At 40.8% G+C, this 20,230-nt stretch overlaps 1 protein-coding gene and 1 non-coding gene across 2 annotated transcripts in view; both read right to left on the minus strand.

The window, feature by feature from the left end:
* The window catches only part of polr1a (RNA polymerase I subunit A), a 35,590-nt gene that overhangs the window by 8,053 nt on the left and 7,307 nt on the right, over window positions 1-20,230 (minus strand). Inside the window, exons 9-30 of the mRNA XM_017423131.3 lie at window positions 19,699-19,795; window positions 19,402-19,543; window positions 19,138-19,299; window positions 17,424-17,546; window positions 17,101-17,328; window positions 16,911-17,018; window positions 16,653-16,799; window positions 16,059-16,250; window positions 15,794-15,943; window positions 15,299-15,482; window positions 15,127-15,209; window positions 14,582-14,740; window positions 14,062-14,160; window positions 12,656-12,808; window positions 10,805-10,887; window positions 10,407-10,572; window positions 3,995-4,118; window positions 3,777-3,874; window positions 3,479-3,678; window positions 3,002-3,169; window positions 827-962; window positions 25-179 (exon numbers count right to left, since the gene is read on the minus strand). Of these exons, the coding sequence (XP_017278620.1) occupies window positions 25-179; window positions 827-962; window positions 3,002-3,169; window positions 3,479-3,678; window positions 3,777-3,874; window positions 3,995-4,118; window positions 10,407-10,572; window positions 10,805-10,887; window positions 12,656-12,808; window positions 14,062-14,160; window positions 14,582-14,740; window positions 15,127-15,209; window positions 15,299-15,482; window positions 15,794-15,943; window positions 16,059-16,250; window positions 16,653-16,799; window positions 16,911-17,018; window positions 17,101-17,328; window positions 17,424-17,546; window positions 19,138-19,299; window positions 19,402-19,543; window positions 19,699-19,795 (3,157 nt within the window). The remainder of the gene's footprint in view (window positions 1-24; window positions 180-826; window positions 963-3,001; window positions 3,170-3,478; window positions 3,679-3,776; window positions 3,875-3,994; window positions 4,119-10,406; window positions 10,573-10,804; window positions 10,888-12,655; window positions 12,809-14,061; window positions 14,161-14,581; window positions 14,741-15,126; window positions 15,210-15,298; window positions 15,483-15,793; window positions 15,944-16,058; window positions 16,251-16,652; window positions 16,800-16,910; window positions 17,019-17,100; window positions 17,329-17,423; window positions 17,547-19,137; window positions 19,300-19,401; window positions 19,544-19,698; window positions 19,796-20,230) is intronic.
* Window positions 14,899-15,035, minus strand: LOC112450751. Its single transcript, XR_003039430.1, has one exon. It is a non-coding gene; the product is annotated as a small nucleolar RNA SNORA5 (small nucleolar RNA).

Below are 20,230 nucleotides of genomic sequence, written 5' to 3' on the forward strand. Positions count from 1 at the left end.
GTAACAAAAAGCAAGAACACACACCTTGTTTCCATGTAGCGAAGGATTTGGTGGGGAGATAACAGCTTGTCATCGTGGTAACGATCAGGAGGCAGGAAGTTAAAGGTAACTTTGAAAATCCGCAGCTTTCGATGATTTTCAATCCGCAGCGTTTCAACGACATCCACCTTCTGCAGCACCTGCACACACACACACACACACACACAGATGTGGTAAAATCATGACTTCATTATTCTTTTACATAAGTAGGCCATGAAGAAAGCACTTGAGAGTTGAAACTGAGGAAACAAGTAAAAAAAACTGCCAACATAAATCAAATAAGAACCTTAATGTAATCCATATCACTGCTTCAGACAAAGATCAGTTTATGTTGAGTTTTAGCCTTTTTGGCCAAACTTTGTCCATTATGTTAGACACAATCTCTTGTAATATTGTGATGCCTCAGGCAGTTTGTTAGTGCTCAGAGTATGTGTTGAGGAAGACTTTCAGCTACTACCACATCAAATTGTAGCTCAATCGCTGTAAAACTGACAAGGTTAGAGTCCTTTATGTGTTGTCAAAAGTCAGATGGCTTTGGTGGCCATCTTAAATCGGGGTGACTCCAAAGGTAATCGATCGATGTAGATGTACAACCAATGATTACTTTCTGCACGTTTCATTAACATTTGACCAATGTTTCACGAGAAACTTTGGTACCAGACATACAAACCCTGTACAAGTACAGATACCAACATCATTATTTGCCTTTGCTTTTCGGCTGCAGGCGGTGATAAAAACATGGTAACATGAAGGTGGGCGGGACAATTGAGCAGTCGTCGGTTCTAACCTCAGCCAGGCACACCCTGCTGAGCTTCTTCCGCAGCGTTTTGGCTCTCTTCAGGGCTTTCTTGTTGCTCAGCACCGGGACGCTCATCATGGGGGTTTTGATGTTGGAACTGGCCACCATCAGGATCTCTCTCAGACTGTGAGGTTGACAAAACGGAGTGACACAGGAAGGAAATGTGTAGTGAGAGACTCAGATAGACGAAACGGGACTAAAGATAGAGCCTCGGGTTGTGAAACGTACAAATATAACATATATTACACAGAAACCTACCCAGAACTCTTCCTGAACTGAAAAGTTGTTTCATAGTTTTGGTTTGTGTTAATTTCTAATCAGTGCTATTTATTTTTCACTTATTCACACATATATTCTATCTTAGTTATGTTTTAGTGTTGTATTTTTATGCTGTGTATTGCTGCCGTGGAGGACGTCAAACTGTTTCACTGTTTTTAGTCTGTGTGTAACAATCCTTTATGAAGTGACAACACACACTCTATTCAAGATTGCTTCATCACAATCTGAAAAGCTGAAAAAGCAGCCATTGTGTGGAAACTACATGCTGTATTGAAAAAGAATCCTGAACTGTAAGTAGCAGAAGTGTCTGGTTGTCACACATTATCATTTTTATGTGTCTGCAGTGTTTTACGTAGGAGATATAACAAGTTGAAAAGACCCTTCACCTCTGAGTTTGGGTGAGCAAACTGCATCCTGGGAGGGATTTGAAAAGAAATTTAAATCTTTCACAAAACAGTTCTGCAAAATGACCACACAGACCGCTCGGTCTTTATGCTGCCTCTGGCTCCTCATAAATCATAGATGAAGCCGGCCACGTCCCTCACAGACGTGAGCTTTCAGAAATGAGGCGAGCACAGCAGAACCCAAAGAGGTGTGGAGCAGAATTCAGCTGCGTTGATGAGGAGTGCAAAGCATTAAATGTCTGACGGATGTCTCCTTATGTTTTCAAAACATGATAAATTCACTCAGTTTAGGGATTCTCTTTCTGGTTGGTAATACATCTGTTTGTTTATTGTTGTTTGTCATCACTTCATCCCATTATTGAACCAGAAAGCTGGCTTACCTTTTCACATGTCAACCGTTTCAGCTCTGTGACTACCTCGCTTTGCAGCACAAAGGTACATCAGGTGTGAGTTGGCTTGGACTCCCTCCTCGCCGCCTCGATTTATTTAGAAATCACACTGAGGCGGCCAGAAGGTGTCCAAACCTGTTGTCATACACCACGAGAAGTCATGAAATCTCTCACTCACGTGGTTGTGTGACAAAAATGGTGTCATTTTGTTCTTGTAGAAGCTTTGTGCACTGCTTCTCGACACAAGGCCCCGGCCACACCGTTTCTCACAGTGGTATGTGCCAAGTGTTGTGTGATTGGTCAGAAGTTCATGGGCGTGTTTAGATGCGAAAAACTGACCACCAGAAAATGTGCTTACGTGAGGAGAGACAGAGAGGCTGTGATGCTACTGTGATCATATTAATAATAACGTAATAATCAATGTAGTTTCAAACTTTATGTGGCTTTAAACACTGAATGTTGTTTCTACTGAGAGATATGCCTGAACTCACTTGTTTTTCAAAACTCCCTTTCATCTCAGTCGTGCCAAGCTTGATGTTGTTGTGTTTACTTTTGTTGGATAACCACACCTATATATGCTTTGAGTGGGTGGGAGGAGATTTCCAGAGATTTCTGCTCCGAGCGTCTCATAGACTGAAGGTTGTGTGTGAAAACGAACGTCTTTCAACAACGTGACCGTGAACAGACTTCTGCTTCTTATGGAGTATGACAGAGCTTGAAGTGTCCTCTTTTCACCATGTTATGGTTTACAAACTGTCTAAGAAGTGTTAAGTTTTTTGAGTTTAAACAGCTCAAAAGTTTAAACAGCTCAAAAGTTAAAGTGTGTGACATCTCACAGTTCAGTGGATGGAAGCAGTTATTTAATATAGATTATAATCTCACATAATCAGATTTTAAAAAGCCTTGACGCTTCTGCTGTTTCCTCTTTGTGGGTGCAATTTGTGTATCTGACTGGTAGCCAAGACAGTTTGTAAATTCAAAGTCTGTCACTCATTCGTTAACCATAAAAAAACACTCCTATCTGGCTCTGGAACAGATAATGTTTCCTTGTGAACATCGGGGTAAATATAAATCTAGTGAGGAGCTGTTACCGAGGGATTCCTAAAGTGACGTTCATCTCTCCTCTGCCGGCGAAGTGGAAGGTGTTGAGGGTCATCTGGGTGGAGGGTTCGCCTATGGACTGAGCTGCCAGCAGACCCACTGCTTCACCCGGATCACACAGCGAACGCTGCCACTTATAGTGAAGCAGCTGCCGAAGGCTGATGACAGAGAACATTAGGGCTTTTTACTCCAGGAGGAAAAACACTCGTCAGATCTGAAGTGTAAAAACCACATTGATGATAAAAAACAAGAGCACCAACAACAGTACACATTATGCCCATCAGAAAATTGTCAAGAGTACCATATTTTCTGCACTTTAGGGCGCACTGGATTATAAGACACACTGTCAAAGAATGGTCCATTTTCTGTCTTTTGTCATATTTAAGGCGCACCGGGCAGTAAGACGCATCCTCGTGCACCTCCCCCCCAAAAAAAGAAAATCCGACACACACACACACACTCAGTACCTGTGGGAGTCCACGCTATCCTGTTTCCCACTGGTTTTGTTTTGGAGGTATTTCTCTGTGATGTCGTGAAAGTTTTCAGACACGGACCCTAAGCAGACGTCGGGCCTGAACACGCCCAGTGAGGGCTCTGGGCAGCGGGAGGACTTTTTGCAGTATTTCGCTCTGCTCGCCTCATCCAGAGAGTGCCACTGCTTCACCAGCTGAGGAGGGGGGCAGAGGTCAAATGACAGTTTGGATCAAACATAAGTCCACGCTCTTTAAATCACAAATACTGAGGCACCTTGCTGTGCATTAATACCTCCAGTACAGCGGGATCTTGGTTAGAGGTGGCCTCTGCTCCTTGAATAGTTTCTCTTAGTTTTGCCAACTTCTTCTGGGAAAAGAGCAAGAACGCTCCTGACAGAGATCGACACACACAAATGTCACATTCAAAAGAAAAAACAAAAACAAAACAAAGAACTACAAAATCCCAACTATAGGAACAACAAAGACATCAAGTCAAACTTTGATACGGACCTCTCCGAGGACACGCCGTCTCTCTCTTTGCTTTCCAGCGTTTGATGGCTGCAAAGTGGCGACTGGCACTCTGCGGGTCCAAATGAGCCAGAACGCTGTCCAGGCCCTGAGCCCTCCTGATGACCTGATCAGGGGAGAAACGTGAAGGCTGGACTGGAGTCTCTGTCATCGGTTGACAGCTGAACAGCTACACTGATTCATTAAATACCAACACAGGCTCAGTTTAATAACAATAATAATAATAAATTGTAAATGATAAGAACAAAGTCCAAGCCATCAACATGTATGAAGTACCAGTCATCAGATACCCTGCTGGTATAACAGCCTGGCTAAAGGAGGAGATACAAGCCACTGACAATAATAATGCACAGAGGGTTTTACCCCAAGTCCACCCTGAGACTCTACATTAAGGGAAAGAAGAGAGGCAGAATAGTGAGTCATTAAAGAAAATATTGCAGGATCTGGATCACTTCCAAAATTTCATCACTTGTATTTTGAGACAACCCCAACATTTCGTGCAAATTTCAAACAACATCTGTTCGTTGGTTTTTAAGCAATCTTGATCACAGATGGATAGACAAACCAACCAACCCACCCTACCAAAAACATAACCATTTTGGCGGAGCTAGCAACTAAGATCATGAAGTAAAACAGGAAGTAAGCCCTAAATGATGAACTGCTCAGTGAACGACTCGGGCAGCAGAAAACCAAAGTGGAAGTAGATAAAAAGGGAAACAGTGCAGGCAGACAACAAATAAATTAATAAAACGCCAAAACCGCGCACGTGTGCGTCTGTGTATATATATAGTGTGTGTGTGTATAAACCGTGGACATGTTTCTTCTGAAATCACTCTGAGTACTGAGTATTTCAGGCAACAGGAAGGCCATAAGAATTAAAACCGTTTGGTGTTTGTTTTCTGAGTGCTATAAGACAAATGGTTGTGTAACAGTCAGCTGAGAATTAGTGCAACCACATTATTTATTATTATATATGTGTTCAACAATCACAAAAATAAAAACATCAGAGCACACAAGAGTCAGAGTCATGATGAAAGCAAAGATGGGACGAAGACAAGGGCTTTTGGGAACTGAATATGAAAAACACGCACAGCAGATTAAACTTTATGACACAGAGGCTAAAAGAAGAGAAGGTTACAGTACATAACTTGTCTTTTTGTCTGCTCTGATGTTGAGACAGTTAGGAGGAAATATACAATGGACTTCAAACTACCAGTTCGACATTAATGCATACACATCACTACACTGAACATTAGCTTTAAATTGCAACAGAAACATACTCTTGTTTAGTTTTTTGCCTTTGTTGAACTTTTCTTTTCTCCATTTAGATTCAGACAAGATGATCAGTGGAAAACTGTTGTTCTGAGCTTTAATGACAACTACTGTTTAAAAAAACACTTCTGAGTAACTAAAGGAACATTTCAGAGCATTCATTATTGTATGTTGCATTTTTTATAAAGAATATACACTACTCAGTGTGTGCTCTTCGTAGTATCACACACTGATTATTGTAATCTTTGAGTTTTTGTTACTCAGCTCGAATTGTTTGCCGTTTTGCCTGCATTGTATAAAATAAAGTTGTATTTCCTAAACTTCCTTTTCTGTTTTTAGCCAAGAAGTTCACAGTATAAATCCATTTTTAAACAGGATGGTGGTTGGCAAATCAACACGTACTTATCACTGAGACAGTTTCTCACTGGGCTGCGACAGCATTTGCAATGGGGTCTCCAATGTCTTGAAACATTCACAGGGCTTCTCAGTTTTCTTGCTTGAGTAGCAGAGCCTCAGTGTTGCTGCTTGAGTTTTAAACATGTTAATCAAGAGTCCCACCAAAGGTAAAAGAGACACCTATTAGGAGATTGTTAGAGTAATCAAAATCTCAAGCTCATGTTATTCAAGTACACACCAATCTCATTCGCGTATTGATTATTTTCTCATCTCTATGGAGTTATTGCCTCATGTGGAGAACTGCTGGTATAATAGTATTGTAATCAGTGACCATGCTGCAGTGTCCTTGGAAATTAAAGTAAATAAAACTGATCAAGAGGTGAAACGATGGAGGATGCAGACACTTTTGCTTAAAGACTCAAAATTTGTTACATTTATAGAAACTTGCATTGACAAATATTTTGAAATGAATAAAGATGAAACCACAGCTAGTATTAGATGGGAAGCTTTTAAAGCCTATATTAGAGGAGAAATTATCAGCTATAGCAGCAATAAAAATAAACAATATAACCAAGAATTAAAATCATTAGAGAGACTAATTAAATCCAGCGAAGCAGAACTTTATCAGAGCAATGATCCTACAAAACTACACAAACTTGTTGTTTTAAGAACCAGATATGATAAATTAACGACAGAGAAAGTGGCAAAAAACTTAATGTGGACAAAACAAGCATTTTATGATCAAGGAGAAAAGGCTGGTAAATTATTGGCTTGGAGGATAAAACGGATGCAAGCAGAAAGAGCAATTAACAGCATAAAATCAAAATCGGACATTTTAATCACAGACCCTTCAGAAATAAATGAAAATTTTAGAGAATTCTACAAAACCTTGTATGAGTCTGAATATTCTGGAAACGAAGAATCACAAACTACATTTCTTAATCAATTAAAATTCAAAATCCTTTTAGAGGAAGAGAAAACAACTCTTGATAGGCCTTTAACAATAAAAGATCTATCTGAAGCAATAGACAGCATGAATAGCGGTAAAACACCAGGTCCTGATGGACTTCCAATAGAATTTTATAAAGCATTTAAAAATAAATTAATCTTACCACTTCTCAACATGTATGAAGAGTCATATAAAGCTGGATCACTTCCTGACTCACTGAGACTAGCTACAATAACTCTTTTGCTAAAACCAAACAAACCCCCAACTGAATGTTCCTCATATAGAGGAATCAGTCTTATGGGATGTGATACAAAGATTTTATGTAAAGCTCTCTCTAGGAGATTGGATAAATACCTACCCAATTTAATAATAGATGATCAGCAAGGATTTATAAAAACAAGACAAGGATACCATAATATAAGACGGGTTCTCAATGTATTACATGAAAAACATAATTGTATGGACACGGCGATGTTATCATTAGACGCTCGTCAAGCGTTCGATAGAATAGAGTGGAATTATCTGTTTGCAGTTCTCCCCAAATATGGACTGGGTGAAACCTTTCTAAAATGGATACGATTACTATATACTGATCCGACAGCACAAGTTTTAACCAATAATAACATGTCAAAACCTTTTAATTTACAACGGTCAACTAGACAGGGCTGCCCCTTGTCACCACTGCTTTTTGTATTGGCAATAGAACCTCTGGCCATGGCTGTTAGAGCAAATACTGGAATATCAGGTATTAGAATTGGAGGAAGAGATCATCTCATTTCTTTGTTTGCAGATGACATCATATTTTTCTTAAGTAATTTGAAGATCAGTATTCCCAATTTGTTAAATCTAATAAAAGAGTTCGGTGAATTTTCAGGATATAAAATTAATAATTCTAAATCAGAGTTAATGTTTCTTAATGAAGAAGAAAGGAGAAGTCCTATTGTGGCTACCCCATTTAAAACATCTACAGGTTTTACATATTTAGGCATCAAGATCACCCCATCCCTCAGTGAAATAAGCACAGTAAATTATAATCCACTTGTGGAAAAAGTCACAGAAATGCTAAATCGATGGTCAAATCTACCTATATCTATGATAGGTCGAATAAATATATTAAAAATGACAATCTTGCCCAAATTCTTATACTATTTTCAAACACTTCCATTGCCAATGACAGATTCATTTTATGATAGCCTGGACAAACTATTTAATCAATTTATTTGGAGTAATAGAAAAGCAAGACTCCGTTTAAAGCTACTCTATCTGCCCTATGAAAGAGGTGGACTTCAAGTCCCTAATCTCAGATGGTATTATATGGCTGCCCAACTAACATCAGCTACGCATTACTTTTGTTCGATGGCACCTCCAGCTTGGGTACACATTGAACAGCAATCTGTTCCAGATTTACCCTTAAACACCTTCCTATATTCATCAGATATAAAGGCACTTAAAAAAAACACAAAGAACCCTTTCTTAAAAAATACAATTATAATCTGGCATGCAGCACACAAACATATGGGTGGCTGTCCAGAGCTATCACAATTTACCCCTATCTGGGGTAATGAAAGGTTCACCCCAGGGAAAAATGATGGAGGATTTAAGCTATGGAAAACCAAAGGCATTCAGAAAATTAAAGATCTTTATGCCGATGGCATGTTGCTTACTTTCAATCAGCTATGTAATAAGTATTTAATACCTCCAAAACACTTTTTTAAATATTTGCAATTGAAAAATTATATGTCATCAAAACTGAAACAAATAGTGGACATTCCACCCTTGACCAAAATAGAAGAGGTGTGCGTAGGGGACGTAAAAGGGAAGGGTTTTCTTTCCGTGTTCTATAATTTGTTGATGCTTTCCTCTAAGGATTCTGTAATGGATAAGTTAGACGCTTGGAGAAGAGATACTCTTGAAGATATAGATGAGGAAGACTGGAATCAGGCCTGTTTAAAAGCACAAACTCAAACGATAAACACAAGATTTAAACTTCTACAATATAAATGGCTCATGAGAACTTATATAACACCAGTTAGGCTTCATCATATGTCCAGTGACATTCCAGATACTTGCACTAAATGCTTATTTGAAAAAGGAACTCTTCTCCATTGTATGTGGGAATGTCTTAAAATCCAAAAATTTTGGAAGGATGTTATTAGGTGTCTATCTGAATTGTTTAGAGTGAAAGTTCCATTAGAGGTTAAAATCTGTGTTTTAGGAATATATCCAGTGGAATTTAAACAATCACAGATTAAAACTAAATTGATAGACTATGGACTTCTTCAGGCGAGAAGATCTATTGCATTATGCTGGAGGAGCATGGATGCGCCCTCCATGGGACTCTGGAAGAAAGAAATTGCAAATTCGCTCGGACTGGAAAAACTAACATACATCGCCAAGGGTAAGCAGCGGGACTTTGAGAACTTGTGGGAGCCATATATGAGGATCATAGGGACTGAAGGTGGAGCTTAATAATGAATGTCTTGAATGGATGTCTTGTCTACAGTTTCTATTACTGTCATGTTATTTTTCTCTGTTTAAATTTAAAGGTCTTGTACATTTTTGGATCTAAACAAATGCAGGTTTGAATGGTGAATGTGTGAGTGAATGTGAGTGTGTATAAGCAGATGTTTGTACTGTTAAGTTGAATGTAAATGTATGTTCTAAAAGAGAAAATTTAATAAAATATATTTAAAAAAAAAAAAAATAGTGATTTTCCTGGACTCACAAGGTGCCCGGTTGTGCAGTTCGACATTTCTATGTGAAAAGGTTATCAATTTAGAGATGGGACAAGAAGTTGTTCACAGACGGACGGAAGGACAGCTGGATGGTTGTATGTAACAAATTTTCTTTGAAAATAGTTGTAGGCGTCTCAAACCCTTCTTAATTTAGTTTTAATAATCCTAGAGTGCTAGAGCTGTGTTCTGACACCTGCTCTTATGCCAGAAAACATTTGAGGCTATAGAGGGTGAAATATCCAAGCAGGCTGCTGTTTGCCTGCTTGTAAGGACTGATTGTAACCAGTCTGTAACAGTTGCAGCTCAGTAAGATGTTGGCTTTAACATCACTCATGGGTTCCTATTGCGCTAAAAAATATTAAAGTTTAGGGTATCAGATTAAGGAGGACTGAATACAAATGTACGCAACACTGTTCGTGATTTCGTGATTTTAGTTTAGTTATCTTAGTAATTCTTATGCTGGCTGTTTAGCCTTTTGGTTCTATTAGTCATGCTGTACCCTTAGCTTAGCATCGTCATGTTTCAGTTTATGTTAGCTTAGTTAGCCTTCCTGTACATTTAGTTTAGTTTATCTTAGCTCATATTTTGACTGTCTTAGCCTAATTGTTGTTTAGTTCAGCTTTAACTGTATCATGATTTTATTTAGATTATTTTAGCTACTATTTTGACTGTTTTAGCTCATGTTTTAGATGTGTTTAGTTTCATGATTTCATTTAGATTATACATGATTGATCTGTTTTTGATTATGATGTTTCTATGATGTTTGCTGTATTTGATTCTGTTGTTGTTTCTGTTGTAAAGCTCTTTGGATCGCCTTGCTGCTGAAAAGTGCTATATAAATAAATTTCACTTCACTTTTCAGAGTTTTCTCTGTAGAAAATTTGAAAAACATGCATAATTTTTCTTCTGATTCAGTAGTAAATTGGTAAAATGTAGACAGTACATTGTCAGGGCACAGTATAAAAGAGTCCCTGCAGCGTGTAAACAAACAACAATAAAAACTGGATTCAAACAAGAACTGAGAAAAGATTCCTTGTGATACCTCATAGTTGTCTTCTATGAAGGGGAACTGTCTCGGCTGCAGAAACTGAGTCTTGGGGATGTCCAGCCCATCCTCACCGTACAGGAACTGGACCACAGATCCGTCGCTGTCCCTCACAGTCAGGTCGTACTGCACCACCAAACCCTCCAGATGCTTTATGATGCATCTGCAGAGCAGAGGAGGTGGGGGACGAAAGAAGAGAAGGGAGGCTCTCAGTCTCTCAGTCACTGGAAGTTGATCATTACTCTCACTGCAATTTGTTGATCTTTATAACATAACGACCCCCTGAATCAACCTTCGTCCAAACAAATATGGCTAACATTTCCATTTCGTACACCACCTAAGGATCCTGTGGTTTCATTTTTGTGTAGTTTTACGTTTGGTGATGTTTGTGTTACCTCTGCAGATATCCTGATCGGGATGTTTTCACAGCTGTGTCCACCAGTCCTTCTCTTCCAGCCATGCAGTGGAAGAAAAACTCCTAATGACAAGAAAATTACACTCAAATATGTTTGGTGCAGCAACAATACTTTTCATTAAGGCAAAGGCTAAATTTGCAAAGTCAAAGCTCAAAACAAAAACAAATGAATTAAATAAACAGGATTCACAACATGAAGCCTCAAAACAAATAATCTAAGAACTGTAATATTAAAAATATTTGTGCATTTTAGCTAAAAGTAGTTTTTCTACATTTGAAAACATATGGCTACATTTCCACACAGTAAACTGATCAGTTCAGGCTCATATTTTACATTATTCAGGTATTCTTCACTTTAATGGAGCACGGGAAGCTAATTTTATTCACATTATATTTGACTCAGTTTTAGAAAAGAAGGCAAATAACTGGATTAATTCATTTATGTAATCTATTGTTGGATTTTAAGCTTAAACATACAGAAAATGTAGTAGAAATACAAAAAAAATGCTACTTCTCACAAACTGTGAGAGGAAAAAAAACAGCCTTAATTGTGAACATCTAAAAGGCCTGAAGAACAAACAAGCTTCAAATCATTTTTGCTTCATTTAGCTCACTTCTGCTGTTTAATTTCTGGAAAACCATCAGAACTGCAGTGAGACAGAGACATTATTTTTAGAAAAAAAAAATATGGATAAATGTTTTACTGAGGGAAGCCTTTGGTTGGCTGTAGCTCTGTTAGGAACATGTTCTGACTGACTGGTTTTTCTTTGTTTGAGGTAATAAAGTTTATGTTGCTTCTCAAGTTTGTAAAATGTCTCTCATTCCTTTCTCTATTACTGCAACTGCAGTTAAAAAAGGAATAATAATGCACAATGGTGTAGATTTTCAATCATTCAGCACATGAAAATCCTTAATGAGACCCTCCAGGATTTCGCGATGTTGTGATCGCAACTATTAACGCAAAATCAAGCAAACTCCGCAAAATCGCAACTTTGTGCAACTTTGTCCAAAACACTGCAACTTTCCCGCAACTTTAACCCAATATTTATTGTTTCTAAAGTGATCTGCCACCGTTTCTGTAGTTTGTGTAGTGTGGAATACAAAATAACCCCAAATAACTCACGAAGAAGACACATGACGTCACTTCCTGTTAACATCAGAATGCCGGGAGCGTGCAGGAGCAGCGACCGAAGCGAAAATGTGCGCTAATGCTTCACATTTGCCCACAAAGATTTCAGCAAAAGAACACGCAAACCAGTTTCCTCCCCAGCTGCAGCTGTTTTGCATGTCCTGCAGTGTAATCATGGAACATAAACGCATCAACAAACACTTTGTGTCTGCAAAACATGTGAGGAGAGCTGCAGACGAGGGACAATCCAGAAATGGTCTGAATGTCAGTTTAGAAGCTATCAAAGTTCTCAAATAAAGCAGCTTTTGAGAATGTCAATGTTTGTTGGTAATTATCTTACAAAACTAGTAAGTATTTTTGGTTTATATATTAAAAGTTATGGTTTTTTTATTGATTTTAGTAAAAACAAAATTGCAACTTTTAGGAAAATGCCCCACGAAATCAGGCATTTTAGCCCCAACAATCACAAAAACTGCCCGCGAAATCCTGGAGGGATTGCTTAATGGTCCAAGAGAAAGCAAATGTGCTTTTTTCTTGTTTCTTAAAGATAAGAGGAGACACGTCTTGAAAAAAACAACAGAAGTCCAGTTGCCTTCTATTGATTCTTTTAAAATAAATCTTAATGTAAATAAAATATTCAAAATAAAGTATAGAATTTCTTATTATGCACAAGCCACATCAAGCAGAGCTCACTGAATGTACCTGAGGTTTGATTCCTGTGAGAAACCTTCCAGAAACAAAGCCCCCGGCACCGGGTGAGGGGTCATATGGCTGGAAGCACGGCAGGAATTTCCCAGAAGGCATCAGTGGAGGCCTGCGGCCCTCCAGTTCAATCTGACCAAGCAGACATGAGATCTGAAACAAACACAAAACATGGAAAAACGTTTGGTCGTTTGTAATAAAATTTGCATGTTAAAGGGATCATCTAGACATTTTGAAGAGGAGTGATGTGGAACGGTTGCGGACAATATTTGTCTTGATGTAGACCGCTCTTTAAAAAGACAGAGCTTAACTCTGCCTGCCAGCAGGATGATTCTGATATTTCTGCTGGAATAAGTGTGTAAAGTGAAACTGGTTGATATATAAAAAGCATCAACTGCTATTAAACTTTGAAGACTGGAGTTGTTTTTAAAACAGAAAAATCTGCTTGGACCATATTGTGAGGCCACTTCCAAGGGAGATTTCTGATCCAGTCTCAAAAGACTCACAGTGGTTCATGCTAACGCTGTTATTCACAGCTTCACACCTCTGTCAGTTCAGCTGCACACAGTTACTCCAGCAGAAATGTTATGATATCCCCGCTCTATGCTGCACTGAAACAGCTCCGGCTACATGCAGCTGCTGCTATTTGTGCTTCCAAACAAACCATAAAGTTCTATGTGAATAATTGTAATGTAAAACTGACAGAAGACTAAGAGTTTATGACACAGCTGTGAACTGCTGAAGACTGGAGTTTGGTCCTCTTTGGTGTTAGCTGTGTTTCACCGAGCTGTTAGTTCATCAGTCCTGTCAAAAAAATGAACAATTGTCCCTTTTATACCAGCTCTTCTTCAGAAGTTCCGCTCTACTCAGCTCGGCTGCTCGGCTCGATTGTTGCGCGGAGTAGGACAGCTGTTATCCGCCGGAGATTTCAGGCTTTACAGCGCCTTCAGCTGGGGGACAGACGGCAGAAATGTTGCAGGGTAAGCTAACGCTGTTGTTTATATTCCTACCTTCGCTCTTTATGCTTGCATCTGGCCACACCCACGACCAATGAGTGAACAGAAGCTAAGCTTGCACCGCCAACGAAGCAGGGCCGGCTGGACCTACTCCGAAGCAGGGACCAAAGAAGCAGGGCCGGCCTCGAAAAAATGCCGATGGGAACGCGCGCAAAGCAAGCCGAGTAGAGTGGAGCCAGGACCTTTGGAGCCAGTGGAAAAGGGGCATATTTCTCCAAACACAGGTCATTCAAAGAACTATCTACAACAGGCAAGATTGGATTTTTTACAACTCCTTTCCACAAAACCCCAATTCAAAATGTTCCAAATATCCTTTAAACCTTGAAAAGCTGAGCAGGAAACGGTTTAAAGTGTATAATGTGAGGAAGGAGGAGGGGGTGGGGGAGGTACCTGCATGGTGTTGACTGTGGAGCCCTTGGCTCCTGACTGGACCATGAGCTGCAGGTTGTTGTCTGGGAAAGAAGTGTGCAGTCCGACTGGCATACACACCTGCAGACAAACATGGCAGAACTTCATCATCGAGGCTAAAACCAAAACTTCAACCACATGGAAACAATGAGACAAACTGATGCTGCTGCTGGAGATTTCACCTAAAAGAAACTTTAAAACTGCGTGGCCGAGAGCACAGACTTCATCTGACCACTGATGAGTGCAATACTGATTCAGTTGATTAGAAATCAGAAAAAAAATATGCCAGGCATAAAAAAATAAGATATATTGTATATTGCCAGTCGTACAAAATATATCAAGTTATTAGTTTTGGTCCATATCCCCCAGTCCTGGCTGGTCCAGAGAGCCGAAGCTTCGGCTGCAGCAAGGATCTGTTCCTCCGACAGGAAAAATAAAAACTCTGACTCTGAATGGGTGCAGCAGCAGTCATCACTGCGGACCAGAACCAGTCCGTGGTTACCTTGTTAATCTCGTTGTTCACTTGGTTGGCCACTTCTTTGAACTTGTGGTCGGCCATGCTGAAGTCTCTCTGGTCGGGGTTGAGGTGAGCGTCCTGCCAGCGGCTCCGAGCTTCAGCTGGATCCACGTCAGGCTGCAGGTTGAACGCTGCCTGGAGGGCCTGAGGGGAAAAAAACCTGCTTTATCTAATCGCACGCCTCGCTGCCCCCTAGTGGCAGTTCCAGCAGAGACATGGAGTGAGACAGAAACTTGGGTCGCGTTGACAGACTGAAGAACTTCGTCACGTGTTATTTAGGTCCTTCAGTCGGAACAGTCAAAGTTTGTGTGCAGTATATATTTATCCCCAGAGGTTACTGTGAAGCACCGTGGGGCCCATGAGCTACACCTTCACTGTAGCAGCCATTTTGGCCAGTGGCATCCACGAAGGAGGAAGCACTGAATTTGACAAGGCTGCAATCTTTAAAGCATTCTCTGTCTGACCTTTGAAACTGTATTTAAGGTATACTTAACAAACAGCATTAGTTGATTTCATCACAAACAACTCACTTTGGTGCCGATCTCCAGTGATTCATTAATGATTTTCTTCCTCTGCATATTGGCACCAGGTTTGACGAGGATGTCTTCCACACCTGGGTACAGACAAAATGAATTAGTTATAAGATGGAACCACAGTGTGGCTCATTTGGTGACATCAGGAGAGGAACAGATGGCTTCAGACCCAGAGTGAAGCCTCTGTACAGCTGCAGGTACGCTGTGAAGAGTCGAGCCAGGCAGCTGAGCAGTTTTCCACTGCTCTCCCCTCCGTAAAGCTCATAGCAGCAGTGGACCAAACCGTAGGCTGAGGAACCATAGTGAGCTTTGTCCAGAACCCCAACCAACAGCTCCCCCTGACGAATCACCACCTGGGAAACCAGGGAGGAACGACAGACTTCAATACTTGCTCCTGCACATGTGGTCAAACTTTGCTTCAGTCCCCCCGTTTCTGACGCTTTTTTATTACTACAGTATCACTTATTTTTCTGGATTCAACAAGCTCCATAACTCACAATCAAGACAAAACAAAGATTTTATTTCATTCAATCTTTATCTTATCTTTTTTTTTTGCACCCCATAACTTTATTTCCTGGTATCTTTCCTTCCAAAAACTTTATTCCCCCCCCCCCTTTGTTTTCAAAAAATGTTATTATTGATGATTTCAGTAGAAACGTTCTACCTGTGAGTCACACATGCTGTCCGGTTTGTACCCAGGTGCAGCTCGGGGTGGGACCTGAATCCACGCCTTGCTGGGGATTTTGGATTTTCCAACCAGGTTAAGAGGCACGGCTTTCTCTGGGATGATATTCAGCAGCAATGTGGACACCACCTACAAAAACCACCACAGTGCAACAACATTAACTGCACGTTATTGAACGAACGAGTCATCTGTAACCTTTCTCGGCAGCTGAAAAAGCTTAAACTCAAACATCTACAGGATGTACCTGCTTTCCGGTCCACAGATGCTGCGGTTTGAGGACGGCTGGGGGCAGCAGCTTCACTCTGCCTGCTTTGTCAGTCAGTCCTCTGTACACCAACTCGGTGTACTGGTCTCTGGTGAAGAAGCAGCCTCGTATCGTCATCTTCGTTCCTGACACCATGTGGTCCTGGATCAGACCTGCTAAGGGTTTACCATCCTGAGCAGAAAGAGAGGAAAGAAGAACCTGAGTGCTGAGACAAGAATGTAAAGGCTCATCTTTCTGTGGGCTTAAACCAGTGGTCTCCAGTCCTGATCCTGGAGGGCCACCATCCTGCATGTTTTACTTGTTTCTCTGCTCCAACACACCTGATTTGAATCAGTGGCTGATTAACAGGCTTCTGCAGAACATGAAGAGGTGATTTAACCTCTGAATCAGGTGTTGGAGCAGAGAAACAAGGAAAACATGCAGAATGGTGGCCCTCGAGGACCAGGATTGGACACCCCTGGCTTAAAGACACCATCATAGACCAAACCTAGTAAGTGAGTAGGGTTTATAGCAGGTGTAATGAACACACATGTAGTTTAATCTTCTGTTTACAGTCTGTGGAAAGACGCCCACCTTGGGGACGAGGTACTGCTGGTTAGTGCTGACTAATGTGTAGGCTTCTGCTCGGCCCAGCTCACTCTGAGGGAAGTGAGCGTTCATTTCGTCTCCATCAAAATCAGCGTTGTACGCCTTGCAGTTTGCATAGTGGAGCCTCAGCACCTGTGGCGTCAGGCAGAGATAAATGATAGAAAATGTTACAGTGCAGCAGATATAAAGCAGCACAAATATGTATTTTTGAACCACAACAACAACAAAACAATGTGATTTGACCTTCTCTCCTGGTAAGATGCGAGCGCAGTGGGCTTGCATGGAGGGTCTGTGCAGAGTCGGCTGTCTGTTCAGTAACAGAACGTCTCCGTTCTTTATGTGACGATTTACCTGAGGGGACAAAAACAGATCAAGGTGGTCCAGAGATTCATCTCTGTCAATAACTGTAATAACAACACAACATCCGACTTACTATCTTCATGGTCATCTTATGTGGACCCGGAGAGGGCGTCAGCAGCTCCTTGGCAACCGCTTCCCTCTGTGCGAAGTTGGTGGCTGATAGGATGGTCTTTCTGCCGTCCTCGTTTATCACAATGGAGGCGCCGGGGTGAACGCTGGGCCCATTTAGAACGGCCTGACGGAGCTCCTTTACGTTCCACGGTGTGACTGGCTGAGGGTACGTCAGCTTGGTGGCAAAAACCTACAAACAGGTCAAGAGTCAGAGATCAAGGGTCAAACTCTGTAACTAATTGAAGCTCCACTGCTTCTTCTTTAGAACACCAGAGTTAGATTTACCATAGGTATTCCTATCTCGTTTGTTTCGATGTACATGTCAGGACAAATGACCGATCGTGCGGCGTAGTCCACTCGTTTCCCCATCATGTGTTTCCGGAACAGTCCGTCTTTTTTCTCAAGGATCTGACAGGGAAGAAGAAGAACAAAGAGGCATTCGTCTGATCTGAAAACATGTTTTACCCCCAATCCACAAAAACACTTATCCTTTTTCTCAGGATGTGTTGCGTTGGTGAGTCAAATTCTGCAGACATGAGCCACATTTAGAAATCAGAAACCTGACAGTCCGCCAACTTTCAAGTCATGGGTTTTAGATCAAGACCTTCTTGTGTTGACAAATGTCAGAGTTAGAGCCTCACAGAATCTGTTAGCACTCACAATATTAGTTAGGGATGCTTCTCAGCTACTACCGCATCATCATTTTTAGCTCAATATCTTTAAAGCCGACCACGTTATAACCATTTGTATTGGCTAAGTCTGATTAGTTGTGGTGGCTGTGATTCCACTATTAGCACTCTGAGAGTTTCTTTCAAATCCATCCAGTAGTTCATGAAACATTTTGCTAACACACAGACAGGGTTGATGCCAGCAGTTAATGCTAAAGTTTTAAGCAAAGATCTCACGCAGTGTGTAGCACTCGCAGTATGTGTTGGAGATGATGCTCAGCTACTACCACACCACACTTAGCTCAGCGTCTACGGAATTGACTGAGTTATGTACAGCTGAGCAACCTTAGCCAACACAAAATGGCTATAATTCAGCCATTTTTTACAGATACTGGTCGGCTGTGGCTGCGAGCCATCTCCAACGTACTAACAGATCACATAAGGTCTCACAATTTTGGATGAAATCGTGCACAAGGCAATTTTCAAGGTTTGCCCAAAACAGCTTTAACGCCATGATTTCACAACATAAGATGATCTTAGGATTCAACTCTGGCACAAAATGCAGCAGGCAGTAGGCCTGTTACGATAACAAAATTTGCTGGACGATTAATTGTCTCAGAAATTATTGCGATAAACAATAATTTTGTTTGGAGGCCATTTTAAACTTATGATAGTAACATAATAGTGCAAGTACATCTTCTCAAAGATTCATAAACTTTACTTTCAAAACAACACTTAACACTGGAACTGGAACACAAAATAAACAAAACAACCAAAAACAAAAATAAAATGGACTCTCAGCCTCCGTTAACAAAAAATGAACATGAATAAAAAATAAATAAGGGAAATAAAAACTACATTTAACCAAAACAGTACGGATTATTAAGTCTGTAAACTAAATAGCCCTTCAAAAAGTAATAATCATTAGTTTTATATAGAGAAGATGGAGAAAACTGACAGTTTTCTAAACAAAAAGTGCAAACTAACAAAAGAGGTACAAGACGATGCGCCTCGGCTGGCTACCTGACGCCACAGGCCACGCCCCCTGATGCTAAGAGAAAGGGAGGGGTCAGTGAAGAGTGTCTTCAGTAGAAAGAGACAGAGACATGAAGGAACGATAACGCCGATAAATGAAAATTACCGACCTCATTTTAATTTATCGTGTGATTAAAGGATTTATCGTTCATCGCGACAGGCCTAGCAGGCAACAACACAAACCTTTGTTTCTGAACTAGTTACAAAGATGACAACAGGTCCATTGTACTGTGAAAACATTAGATGTGAGACAGCAATGGGTAGCGCCAGTCAGTTATTTACAGGATCTGTGATACCTGTCTAATTCCAGGATATTTCTCTGTCATCAGCTTGTCCATGTCGCTGTCAAAGACAATGTTGACGTGGCTCTGCAGGTGGATCCACATGTTGTAGAGTTTATCTGGTAATGAATGTCCAACAATCCCAGAAAGAAAGGTCTGATCGTCTGGCTCTACAGCCTGAAATAATAATAAAAACAAAAGAGCTCATGCTGTCACAGTGAAAGAGAAACCATTTATCATTCTCCGAGAACAAGCCAAGAGTTTCCAGCCTAGTTTCACCTCTGCCTCCTCGGTATTTTTCTCTCCTGCGATGAGAGCCAGGAGTTTTCTGATGACTCCGCAGTTCTTCATCACAGCCTGCATGTTGACGGTCTGACCGTTGGTAAACATCTGGTCACCCAGTCGATTGATTGGACGATACCTGACGAGGAGAGGGCATGCTTTGTGTCAGAACGGGAATTATCGTGACGGCCCACTTTCTCGCCACAGAAATCGAGAGCTTATATGGAATGACCGGGTTTCTTTGACCCGTGGCTCTGTGTGCAGCACCGTCAGAGCAGACGAGTGTTGTTGTACCTGCAGGGCGGGACCACCAGCAGCTCGAGGAAGAAGAGGTCTGGATAGAAACCCTTCTCCTCCTCCAGCCCAGGAAACAGACACTTCAGGAAGAAACCTGCAGGAACAGGAGGAGACATTAGCAATTATTCTGTCTTTCTTTGACATCCAATAACATAATACAACCCCTGGCAAAAACTATGGAATCACCAGTCTTGGATGAGCACTCATTCAGACATTTCATGCTGTAAAACAAACTCAGATCAAAAACATGATACAATAATAAGGTCATTCCAAAGTGCAACTTGTTGGCTTTCAGGAACACTCAAAGAAATGAAGAAAAAACATTGTGGAAGTCAGTAAATGATACTTTTATTGACCAAACACAGGGAAATAAATATGGAATCACTCAATTCTGAGGAAAAAAGTATGGAATCATGAAAAACACATAAACAAAAGATCATTCAAAATACATCACTAGTATTTAGTTGCACCACCTTTGGCTTTTAAAACGGCTTTCAGCCTCTGAGCCATGGACTCGATGAGTGACAAA

The sequence above is a fragment of the Kryptolebias marmoratus genome, linkage group LG9 (genome assembly GCF_001649575.2).
Source record: "Kryptolebias marmoratus isolate JLee-2015 linkage group LG9, ASM164957v2, whole genome shotgun sequence".
NCBI classification, from domain to species: domain Eukaryota; kingdom Metazoa; phylum Chordata; class Actinopteri; order Cyprinodontiformes; family Rivulidae; genus Kryptolebias; species Kryptolebias marmoratus.